Here is a 12,898-nt window from a genome sequence, read left to right as displayed (position 1 = left end):
GTCAGGGCTATGTTGATCAAGTCACCGTTTCCCATAGTGTCCATTTCACTGCAACAGGTTTCCTTTTTGGTGTTCAGTCAGTTGTCACCGATCAGGGAGAACATATGGGCATTTCAGCCGGATCCACATGCCTTAAGGGCTGATTATGAGGCCAGAGTGCTGTTAGGACATTTGCCATTCTATGGGTCTGCTGTGTATCTCACTTCCCATGTTGGATCATTCTCTCCCTTTTTATTCTATCAGCTAGTATTTGCAGACACTATTCTTGTTTATGTGATCCCTTTGGTTCTTAGTCCTATCATTATGATCAATTGTGAACAGAAATTGATCACTGGGACTAGTGAGATGGCATTGGTACATGCCACCTCGATGGGATTGAATTGGAATCCCCTGGTATGTTTCTAAGTCTACCGTTTGAGGTAAGTCAGCTTGAGCTTGTCCCGAATTGCACATCTCTTCCCTCTCTTAGTCCCACGCTTACATTTAACAGCGATCACATTTCAGTTAAGTTTCAGCACTTAAGAAGAATTGTGTATTGATTACAGTATTCAACCAAAAAAAGTATTAAGTAGAACAAACAAAAAAATACTAAGAGGGATAACATATTAAGCGGCTCATCAACAGTCAGGGTGAGGGCTGATCAAGTCACCGCTTCTCATAGTGTTTGTTTCACTTTAACAGGTTTCCTTTTCGGTGCTCAGTTAATTGTCACCTATCAAGGAAGTGGTATTTGTCCCTTTGGGATTGGCTTATTTCACTCAACATGATGTTTTCCAAATTCCTAACAGGGATCACTTTTCAGTTAAAATTTAAACACCTAAGAATATTTCTGTGTTAATTACGGAGTTCAACCAAGGGTACTAGAACAAAAAAAAAATACTAAGATGGATAAAGTATTACATTGTACATCAACCATCAGGACAAGAGCTGATCAAGTCACTGTTTCTCACAGTGTCCATTTCACTTCAACAAGTTTCCCCTTTGGTGTTCAGTTAGTTGTCGCTGATCAGGGGGAACATGTGATATTTGTCCCTTTGGGACTGGCTTAATTCCTTAAGCATGATGTTTTCCAAATTCCTCCTTCTTGTTGCAAATGACTGGGTTTCGTTGTTTTTGACTGCTGTATAGTATTCAATAGAGTACATGTCCCATAATTTCTTTATCCAGTCTACTGTTGATGGGCATTTGGGTTGGCTCCAGGTCTTAGCTATTGTGAATTGAGCTGCAATAAACATTAATGTGCAGACTGCTTTTTTGTTTGCCAATTTAATTTCCTTTGGGTAAATTCCAAGGAGTGGGATGGTTGGATTGAATGGTAGGGTTATATTCAGGTTTCTGAGGAATCTCCAGACTGACTTCCAAAGTGGCTTAACCAGTTTCCATTCCCACCAACAGTGGGTTAGTGTCCCTTTTTCCCCACATCCTCTCCAGCATCTATTGTTGGTAGATTTCTGAATGTGAGCCATTCTAACTGGGGTGAGGTGGAACCTCATTGTGGTTTTGATTTGCATTTCCCTGATGGCTAGTGATCTTGAATGTTTTTCATGTGTGTGTTGGCCATTTGGATTTCCTCCTTTGAAAAATGTCTATTGAGGTCCTTGGCCCATCTCTTAAGTGGGTTGTTTTTTTTGATGTTGTGGAGTTTATTGATTTCTTTGTAGATTCTGGTGATCAACCCTTTATCAGTTGCATAGTTTGCAAATATATTTTCCCATTCTGTCGGTTGTCTCTTCACTTTCCTGACTGTTTCTTTTGCAGTACAGAAACTTCTCAATTTGATGCAATCCCAATAGTTGATTTTGGCTTTGACTGCCTGTGCCTCCCGGGTCTTTTCCAGAAATTCTTTGCCTGTGCCAATATCTTGAAGGGTTTCTCCAATGTTCTCTAATAATTTGATGGTTTCAGGTCGTAGATTTAAGTCTTTAATCCATGTTGAGTGGATTTTTGTGTAAGGTGAAAGGTAGTGGTCTTGCTTCATGATTCTGCATGTGGAAATCCAGTTTTCCCAGCACCATTTATTGAATAGACTGTCCTTACTCCAGGGATTGGTTTTGGATCCTTGATCAAATGTGAGTTGGCTGTAGATGTTTGAATTGATTTCTGGTGTTTCAATTCTGTTCCATTGGTCTATCCATCTGTTTCTGTACCAGTACCATGCTGTTTTGATTACAACTGCCCTGTAGTATGTCCTGAAATCTGGTATTGTGATGCCTCCGGCTTTGTTTTTGTTGTACAAGATTGCTTTACCTATTCGAGGTCTCCTGTGTCTCCATATAAATTTCAGCACCATTTTTTCCAGATCTGAGAAGAAGGTCTTCGGTATCTTGATTGGTATCGCATTGAATCTATAAATTGCTTTTGGGAGAATGGACATTTTGATGATATTGATTCTTCCAATCCATGAGCATGGAAGATTTTTCCATTTCTTGGTATCCTCTTCTATTTCTTTCTTTAAGGTTTTGTAATTTTCATTGTAGAGATCTTTAACGTCCTTGGTTAAGTTTATTCCAAGGTATTTGATTGTTTTTGTAGCTATTGTGAATGGGATTGATCTTAGAAGTTCTTCCTCAGCCATGGCATTGTCTGTGTATACAAAGGCTGTTGATTTTTGTGCATTGATTTTATACCCTGCTACTTTGCCAAACTCTTCTGTGAGTTCCAATAGTCTCTTAGTAGAGTTCTTTGGGTCCCCTAAATAAAGAATCATATCATCTGCAAAGAGGGCTAGTTTGAGTTCTTCCTTCCCAATTTGTATCCCTTTAATTTCTTTTTCTTGCCTAATAGCTCTGGCTAGAACTTCGAGAACTATATTGAATAGCAGTGGTGAGAGTGGACATCCCTGTCTGGTACCAGATCTCAGTGGAAATGCTTCCAACTTTTCCCCATTCAATAGGATGTTGGCTGTGGGTTTTTCATAGATTGCTTTGATTGTATTGAGGAATGTTCCTTCCAAACCCAGTTTGCTTAGAGTTTTCATCATGAACGGGTGTTGTATTTTATCAAATGCTTTCTCGGCGTCTATTGAGATAATCATATGGTTTTTCTTCTGCAATCTGTTAATGTGGTGTATCACATTGATTGTTTTGCGCACATTAAACCATCCCTGCATACCAGGGATAAATCCCACTTGGTCTGGGTGGATGATCTTTCTGATGTGTTGTTGCATTCTATTGGCCAGAATTTTATTGAGGATTTTTGCATCTATGTTCATCAGGGATATTGGTCTGTAATTCTCTTTCAATGCTGCATCTTTTTCCGGCGTAGGTATTAAGGTGATGCTGGCTTCATAGAAAGAATTTTGGAGGACTCCCTCTTTTTCGATTGTTCTGAATAGTTTGAGAAGAATTGGAGTCAGTTCTTCTTTAAATGTCTGGTAGAATTCAGCAGTGAATCCATCTGGTCCTGGGCTTTTCTTTGTTGGGAGGGCCTTTATTACTGTTTCAATTTCTGTCTCAGTTATGGGTCTGTTTAGGTTTTCGATGTCTTCCTGGTTCAATTTAGGTAGGTTGCATGTGTCCAGGAATCTATCCATTTCTGATAGGTTTCCCTGTTTGCTGGCATACAAGTCCTTGTAGTAATTTCTGATGATTCTTTTTATTTCTGTGGTGTCTGTTGTTACGTTTCCTTTTTCATCTCTGATTTTATTAATTTGGGTCTTTTCTCTTCTTTTTTAGTTAGTTGGGCCAATGGGGTGTCAATTTTGTTTATTTTTTCAAAAAACCAGCTCCTTGTTTGGCTGATTTTTTGTAATGTTTTTTTTATTCGATCCTGTTGATTTCTTCTCTGATTTTAATTATTTCTCTTCTCCTACTAGATTTGGGTCTGGTTTGCTGTAGGTTTTCTAGATCCTTGAGGTGAATTGAAAGCTCATCTATTTGGTGTCTTTCCAATTTCTTGATGTAGGCACCTATTGATATAAACTTTCCTCTTAACACTGTTTTGCTGCGTCCCATAAGTTTTGGTATGTTGTGCTGTTATCCTCATTTACTTCCAGAAAATTTTTGATTTCTCTTTTAATTTCTTCTATGACCCATTGTTCCTTCAGGAGCATGTTGTTCAATCTCCATGTGTTTGCGTATGCTCTAGGGATTCCTGAGTTGCTAATTTCCAACTTCATTCCTTTATGGTCTGAGAAGCTGCATGGTATGATTCTAATTCTTTTGAATTTGCTGAGACTTGCTTTATGGCCTAGTACGTGGTCAATCCTAGAGAAGGTTCCATGTACTGCTGAGAAGAATGTAAAATCTTTAGCTGTAGGATTGAAAGTTCTGTATATATCTGTTAGATCCATTTGGGCTATAGTGTCGTTTAAATCTACTGTATCCTTGTTGATCTTCTGTCCTGTTGATCTGTCTATTTCTGAGAATGGAGTATTGAAGTCCCCCAGTACTATTGTATTGGGGTCTAAGTCTCCCTTTAAGTCCCTTAACAAATCTTTTAGATAAACCGGTGCCCTGTAATTAGGTGCATATACATTGATAATTGTTATATCTTCTTGTTGTATTGATCCCTTAATCATTATATAGTGTCCCTCGTTGTCTCTCTTAACAGTTTTTGTGGTAAAGTTTATGTTGTCCGATATTAAGATGGCTACGCCCGCTCTTTTTTCATTTCTGTTGGCATGGTATATCTTTTTCCAGCCTTTCACTTTCAGTCTGTATGGATCTTTGTTGGAAAGATGTGTTTCTTGTAAGCAGCAAATAGATGGGTTTTGTTCCTTAACCCAATCAGCCAATCTGTGTCTTTTTTAATTGAACAGTTCAGGCCATTCACGTTCAATGTGACTAATGATAAGTGGTAACTTTGCCCTGCCATTTGCCAAAGATAAGTTCTAATATATGCTTTGAATTCCCTGTGATCTTTTGCTGTGAGGTTTCCTTCCTTTACCTTCTTTCATATTGATGACCGTGTTTCTGTGTTTCTGTGTGTAACACATCTTTAAGCATCTTTTGCAGGGCTGGACGAGTGGCGACAAATTCTTTCAATTTCTGTTTGCTATGAAAAGTCTTTATTTCACCTTCATTCACAAATGATAGCTTTGCAGGATATAATATTCTGGGCTGGCAGTTTTTCTCTCTTAGTACCTGGGCTATATCTCGCCATTCCCTCCTAGCTTGTAGGGTTTCTGATGAGAAGTCAGCTGTGAGTCTGATTGGAGATCCTCTGAGAGTAATCTGACGTTTCTCTCTTGCACATTTTAGGATCTTTTCTTTATGTTTCACTGTGGAGAGTTTAATTACAACGTGTCGTGGTGAGGATCTCTTTTGGTCGTGTTTATTAGGGGTTCTGTGAGCTTCCTGTACTAGGATTTCTCTGTCCTTCTCCAAACCTGGGAAATTTTCTGCTAATAGCTCACTAAAAAGGCCTTCTAATCCTTTCTCCCTGTCCATGCCTTCAGGAACTCCTAGAACCCGAATGTTGAGTTTTTTAATAGTATCCTGAAGATTCCCGACAATATGTTTTAGATTTCTAATTTCCTCTTCTTTTCTTTGGTCTGACTGTATCCTTTCCAGTTCTCTGTCTTCTAAGTCCGATATTCTCTCTTCTGCTTCACCCATTCTGTTTGTAAGGCTCTCTATTGTGTTTTTCATTTGATCTATTGAATTCTTCACTTCATGATGATTTCTCATCACTATCGCAGTTTCCTGTTGTACTAGTTGTTTCGTTACATTTTGATTCCTCCTTAATATTTCATTTTCACAAGAGAGATTTTCTATCTTGTCCATTAAGGATTTCTGTAGTTCAAGAATTTGTTTTTGAGAACTTCTTAATGTTCTTATCAATTTTTTGAGATCTGCTTCTTGCATTTCTTCTATGTCATCATCTTCATAATCTTGAATTTGGGTGTCTTTTTCATTTGAGGGCGTCATGCTGGCTTCCTTGTTTTTATTACCTCGGTTTTTGCGTTTGTTATTTGGCATATTGGAGATATTTGGTTTCTTCACTGTGGTGCTTTTTCTTGTTATACTATGACTCTAGATTAAGTGGACTATCTGTTTTTGATGGAGCCTTAGGGCTTGAGATGGGTGTGGCCTGAGAGCTCTGTTTGGTGTGCCAAAGGTGACACTCCCAGGTTAGGCGTGGTAGATCTCTCTCTCTTTCTTTCTTTCTTTTTTTTGATTCAAAAGGGAAGTAATTCCGCACAGCTGAACGAAGTTGGAGGTAGTTAGCAGGCAAATGATATACCCACAGGAGCCAGAGATCAGAAGCTCTTTCCCAAGGACCACACAGGGAATCTGTTCTGCCCTCAGAGTGGGCTCAAATTCTCCTTCAGTCTCCCACTGGGTTGCCAAAGTTACGGAATTGTAGCGTCTCTGGAGAGTGCTCACGTGAATTCCGTGAGTTCTCTCCCCCACCGTCTCTTTTTTCACAGTCTCAGTTCAGTAGCACCACAAATTTACTAGGTCCTAATCTCCTGTTAATTCGCCCCGCCCAGAGTCAGGTTTTTCTTTTTCTTTTTTTTTTTAACTTTTATTTAATGAATATAAATTTCCAAAGTACGACCTATGGATTACAATGGCTTCCCCCCCCATACCGTCCCTCCCACCCACAACCCTCCCCCCTCCCACTCCCTCTCCCCTTCCATTCACATCAAGATTCATTTTCGATTATCTTAATATACAAAGATCAGCTTAGTATACATTAAGTAAAGATTTCAACAGTTTGCTCCCACACAGAAACATAAAGTGAAAAATAATAGATGATTTTTTTTAAATGATGATGAAATCAGATCAGACCTATTGTCATGTTTAATCCCAGTGAGAGTCAAGTTGGGAATTGATAATTTCTTTTTTTTTTTTTACAGAAGATCAGTTTAGTATGCATTAAGTAAAGATTTCAACAGTTTGCACCCACATAGAAACACAAAGTGAAATATATTTTTTGAGTACTCGTTATAGCATTAAATCTCAATGTACAGCACATTAAGGACAGAGATCCTACATGAGGAGTAAGTGCACAGTGACTCCTGTTGTTGACTTTACCAATTGACACTCCTGTCTATGGCATCAGTAATCTCCCTATGCTCCAGTCATGAGTTTCCAAGGCTATGGAAGCCCTCTGAGTTCTCCGACTCTTATCTTGTTTAGACAAGGTCATAGTCAAAGTGGAGGTTCTCTCCTCCCTTCAGAGAAAGGTACCTCCTTCTTTGAAGACCTGTTCTTTCCACTGGGATCTCACTCACAGAGATCTTTTTGCCGGAGTGTCTTGGCTTTCCATGCCTGAAATACTCTCATGGGCTTTTCAGCCAGATCCGAATGCCTTTAGGGCTGATTCTGAGGCCAGAGTGCTGTTTAGGACATCCGCCATTCTATGAGTCTGCTGAGTATCTCGCTTCCCATGTTGGATCACTCTCCCCTTTATTTATTCTATCGGTTAGTGTTAGCAGGTACTAGACTTGTTTATGTGTTCCCTTTGACTCTTAGTCCTTTCATTATGATCAATTGTGAACTGAAATTGATCACTTGGACTGGTGAGATGACATTGGTACATGCCACCTTGATGGGATTAAATTGGAGTCCCCTGGTATGTTTCTAACTCTACCATTTGGGGCAAGTCAGTTTGAGCATGTCCCAAATTGTACATCTCTTCCCTCTCTTATTCCTACTCTTATGTTTTTTTGTTTTTTTGTTTTTTTGTTTTTTTTTTTTGACAGAGTGGACAGTGAGAGAGAGAGACAGAGAGAAAGGTCTTCCTTTGCCGTTGGTTCACCCTCCAATGGCCGCCGCGGCTGGCGCGCTGCGGCCGGTGCACCGCGCTGATCCGATGGCAGGAGCCAGGAGCCAGGTGCTTTTCCTGGTCTCCCATGGGGTGCAGGGCCCAAGCACCTGGGCCATCCTCCACTGCACTCCCTGGCCACAGCAGAGGGCTGGCCTGGAAGAGGAGCAACCGGGACAGAATCCGGCGCCCCGACCAGGACTAGAACCCGGTGTGCCGGCGCCGCTAGGCGGAGGATTAGCCTAGTGAGCCGCGGCGCCGGCCCCTACTCTTATGTTTAACAGGGGTCACATTTCAGTTAATTTTCAACACTTAAGAATAACTGTGTATTAATTACAGAATTAAACCAGTGATATTAAGTAGAACAGACAGAGTCAGGTTTTTCTGCTAGGCTCAGGGCCGGTGCAGACCTGAGGTCGCTGTGCTTATGACGTATGTCCAAGATGGCGCCTGCTCTTTGTCTTACTCGCCCTTGAGAGGTGAGCGGAGAGAGAGAAACCCGTGTCCGTACCAGTCACCTTTTTTTTCTCTCTCTCTCTTCCAGTTAGCCTGGTGAACTTCCCCCCCCCCCCCAGGGGTTGTTCCCTCTAGTCTCCTCTCTCCGCTTGCCTGCCTGTGTGTTGGGCTATTGAGGTTCGGCTCACCTCGCGTTCCAGCGCTGGTGTGTTGAGTCTGCCGCTGGTGTCCCGAACTGTGGGCTCCCATGCTCTCCACGCAGGTCCACTGTGAATCACGCGTTCCGGAAGAGTTTCTTCTGCTGTTTCCTCCCCTACTCTTCCTTGAACCTGCAGTATCTCCACTTTTATTAAACTGTCTCTCCCCGGACTATCAGTGTGCTCCCTTCCTATTCTGCCATCTTGCCTCCAATTTTCTTATAAAAATATATCTTGACAATTCAAATATACCAATTTGTGTTAAATTATTTTGCAGCCTATTTGATTATATGCATATTAAGAATTTGGTGAAATACTATAACCATCTAAAATCTTCAGCTTCACCCTTGCACATTACTTTTTAACATCTCCTTTGCTTTCATATGTTCAAAGCCATTCAACAGGGCAAGGCTGGGACTAGGATGAGGCAAACAAAACACAGTGTCCTGAGAATGAGTGCTGTCATAAAGTTTGCACCTTGCTTGCCTCATCCTAGTGCTAACTGCAACAGAGCATGAAAAATAAGAACCTTAGGGACTATGGATTTCAAAGCTCATTTCAAATCATGACTGCCACATAATTATCCTTTTTCCTGCTTTATTCAGGAGACAAGCATTGCGAACCAATAAAAAGATGAAAAGTGGAAAGAAAATAAAAATAAGTAAAGTATCAATACACATTCATTTGAAAGTATATTCTAAACATAAATACTTAATTATAAGAATAATTTTCATTACCTCTTTGAAAAGTTTCTAATTCTAGATTAGATGTATTCACTTAGTTAAAGCTTTTAAAAATGTCCAGTAAAATCATTTTAAGTTTTATAATTTCATACAAATGATAAATACCTAAATTTAGAAATGTAGATCAAATTATTGAAGTTTCGTTGCCAAACTGTTCTATTTTAATATCATATAATCAGTGTGGAATATATGTAAAATTAGTTTAGAAAAAATTAGAGAAATTCATTAATGAGCTCTTTTGGTGTTTCCTGGTTGTTTTTTTTTTTTTTTTTTTTTGAGTGAACAGGACTTTTTTGGTACAGATATTTTTATATGATGTTAGTGAAGGCAATATCATGAATATTTCTAATGTAAGAAATTTTATAGATTTTGATTGGTTAGGTGGTCTAAATGAGAGCTGCAAAAATACTGTCAATAAGTTAATCTTCCCGTGGCATATAAGGTATATAAGCTTTTGCTTCAGGAATCTAATATACACTAAACTTTTATATACTGTAATCTCTTCCTCTATCTATAACATACACTGAAGGAGATCACTGTAAGTTCAAAGTGCACTTTTAATATTCTGTGTATTCCTTGCCTGAGCTTACTTATTTTTTCCTCTTTTCTTAGGATCTGAGCAGCAAAGATCTGAAGAGAGATTTGTATATAGTTGCCCATGTGATCCGAATAGGTACTGTATACCTTATCCATTCATATGACAAAGACTAATCTAACTTGGGATAAGTGTATGCTATGCATGAGCTTTGTGTTCCCTCAGCCCTTACCTACTATTTCTGATCTCCAGATTATAGATTCCAGTTTGTACTGGAGCTCTGTCTTTAAGCTGTGGTAGCTGTGGTAGCTGGGTTTGATATAAATGAATGCACTTTTCTCACTTGAAATTTTCTGTTCCCTACTTGGTTTTGGACACACTCTTTATGTTTCAAGTACGATGATTTTTGGGTAATCTCTCCATCACAATGACTTTCCTCTGGGCCTATCTTCTTCCAGAAAGATACAGTAGGTTGACAGGAGTGCCAATTTGACAGGTGGTAAATACCCTTTGTTATGTTTGATGTCTAAAATTATGTTTCTATACTCTTTCTCGCAAGATTAGAGTTACTGTCACCACTCCAGAAGATGGATGGCATCTCACTTCTATCCTAACAGAATGAAAAAAAGTGATTTTTGCTGTTCTTCAGTTGGCTTGTTCAACCTTATTTCAAGTTTATGATATAACTTCTAGGATTGTGACTAACCAAGTCTTCCTTCATTAGTTTAGGTTCTAGCATATTATGTATGATTTTGTCAGAGAATATTTTTTTATCCCTAGCTAACAGAACAACTTTTTCTGCACTTAATAAAGCATTTGTTGAGGTTCTCATATTTTCAAGTCCTCCTGCTACTGTGGGTAGAACCTTGGTAAGCAGAAAAAGTAATCACCCGTCTACTCCCTTAGCCTGTTCTCATTCCCACACTGGTTCAGGAGTGCCTTTACTGGTAGAGTTTAGATGGAAGAACACAGCATCTTCCTTATCATAAATAATTTATATCTGGCACTAAAAATAATGGCTTTTGCATTCTTGATGTGCCTGATGTTTTTAAATCTATTCAGCATGCTTGTTCTTGTAATAAATTCTTGAAATTGCTTTTTATTTTCATGTAGTTAAAAGTAGTCTTTTGGTGTTGGTTTACAGATAATTGAAAAGAATGATTGATGGCATGTGGTGCAGGGGAAGAGCCATTGAGCAGAGGCCTGTTTGTTATTCCTCCATGTAAAAATCCTTAGATAACTCCATTCAACCCTTGAGTCTCCCATCATAGATGATCTCTTAGGTACCTCTAGTCTTGGCATCCTTGGATGACAATCAGGAAGAGCTGGAGAGGAGCATGGAGTTCTCACTCTTATTGGTGTTCTCTGCTGTGCCCAAGGCCGGATGCTCCTGAACGATTCAAAGAAGGGCCCTGCTCACCTGCACTACAGGCGACCATATGGCTGTGCAGTCCTAAGCATCTTGGATGTCCTACAGTCACTCACAGAACTAAAGGAAGAAAAGGACTTTGTTCTTAAGGTTTACACGTGAGTAATGGAAATCAGGGATCTTAATGATTTTCAGCACTTCTCATGCTTTATGGACACAGAGTCACCTATTCTAGTCCCTATTCTACAATAGAGAATTTTTTAATGCAGAGATTTTTATGTAAGGTATGGATAGGGTGTGGTCTAAACCTTAGATCAGGCTTTAACAAGCTTCCCAGGGGATTTCTGAAATAGCTGAATTTGGAGCCTTTTATTCTAATATGAAAGTCTGGTAGTACATATTCCTTTTTTCTACAGAATTAACCAGCCTTAAATAGCTAACAATATAATTTCTCATGTGTCTTAGGTGTAAAATAGTCTTCTGTGTCTAGTATTTGCCCACCAGATATTGTAGTTTGGCTGACAAGTGATGCAAATTGCTTCAATGAAGAAAGGCATTTTTTCTGAGAAGCTGAGATCTCACCCTTTACTTCTCCACTGTAGATCTATAAATTACATCCAAGCAGGCATGAGATTACTTTTGGTGTTCTCAGCCAGAGGATCTGCCTTTTAGAAGCCATCCATCTCCTCTTGATTTTTATTAAGCAATAAGAAGAAATAGTATAAAGGAAAGAAACATGGACTTTGAGTATATAGTCCTTTACTTACAGGGACAGTTAGAAATAATACTATTTTTTTTTTGACAGGCAGAGTGGACAGTGAGAGAGAGAGAGAGACAGAGAGAAAGGTCTTCCTTTGCCGTTGGTTCACCCTCCAATGGCCGCCGCGGCCGGCGCACTGCGGCCAGCGCGCTGCGGCCGGCGCACCGCGCTGATCCGATGGCAGGAGCCAGGAGCCAGGTGCTTTTCCTGGTCTCCCATGGGGTGCAGGGCCCAAGCACCTGGGCCATCCTCCACTGCACTCCCTGGCCACAGCAGAGAGCTGGCCTGGAAGAGGGGCAACCGGGACAGAATCCGGCGCCCCAACCGGGACTAGAACCCGGTGTGCCGGCGCCGCTAGGTGGAGGATTAGCCTAGTGAGCCGCGGCGCTGGCCGAAATAATACTATTTTAAAAATTATCAAAGATATATGTTTGGCACAGTGATTAAGGCACCACTTGGTATGCCTGATCCTGTATTTGAGTGGCTGGGTTTGAGTCCTTCCTCCACTTCCAATCCAACTCCATGCTAATTCCCACCCTGGGAAGGCAACAGATGATGGTCCAAGAACTTGGGATCCCTGCCATCCCATCCCTGTCTCCATGTGGGAGATCCCAATTGAATTTTGGCTTCCTGACTTCAGCCTGGTCCAGCCCTAACTGTTGTGGGCATTTGGGGAATGAACCAACAGATGGAACTCTATTACCATCTCTCTACCTTTCCAGTAAAATTAAAATAAATAAAAAATTTAAAAACCCATAGTAAGTTTTGTGAATTTCTTAAAGAAGTTTATTTCTGAGAAGTATTTTTTAAAAATCTACCCTCTTTTAGTTTTAACCCAATATTGTCTTCCCAAATTAAATACTGTCAATAATTATATTACTGTAGCTTCACCATAAAAACTGTATGGAGATTTTTCTGCATTATCTGTTTTTTTTAGATTTTTATTTATTTATTTGACAGGTAGAGTTACAGACAGTGAGAGAGAGAGAGACAGAAAGGAAGGTCTTAATTCCATTGGTTCACACCCCAAATAGCCACTACAACCGGTGCACTGCACCAATCCGAAGCCAGGAGCCAGGTGCTTCCTCCTGGACTCCCATGCAGGTGCAGGGTCCCAAGCAC

General features: G+C 40.1%; 1 protein-coding gene across 16 annotated transcripts in view; it reads left to right on the top strand.

Annotated features, from left to right (window-relative positions):
* DOCK3 (dedicator of cytokinesis 3) overlaps positions 1-12,898 on the top strand; it is a 506,159-nt gene that overhangs the window by 320,958 nt on the left and 172,303 nt on the right. For 15 of the 16 annotated variants that reach the window (XM_051852375.2, XM_051852373.2, XM_051852369.2 and 12 more), the window contains 2 exons: positions 9,725-9,785; positions 11,027-11,174. In XM_051852375.2, the coding sequence (XP_051708335.1) occupies positions 9,725-9,785; positions 11,027-11,174 (209 nt within the window). Of the gene's footprint in view, positions 1-8,985; positions 9,031-9,724; positions 9,786-11,026; positions 11,175-12,898 lie in introns of those variants that run through there. The other variant, XM_051852377.2, reaches the window with a different exon arrangement.

This window comes from Oryctolagus cuniculus, chromosome 10 (genome assembly GCF_964237555.1).
Source record: "Oryctolagus cuniculus chromosome 10, mOryCun1.1, whole genome shotgun sequence".
Lineage (NCBI taxonomy): Eukaryota > Metazoa > Chordata > Mammalia > Lagomorpha > Leporidae > Oryctolagus > Oryctolagus cuniculus.
Note: the sequence above shows the minus strand (reverse complement) of the source record. Positions and strands in the feature narration are given on the sequence as shown.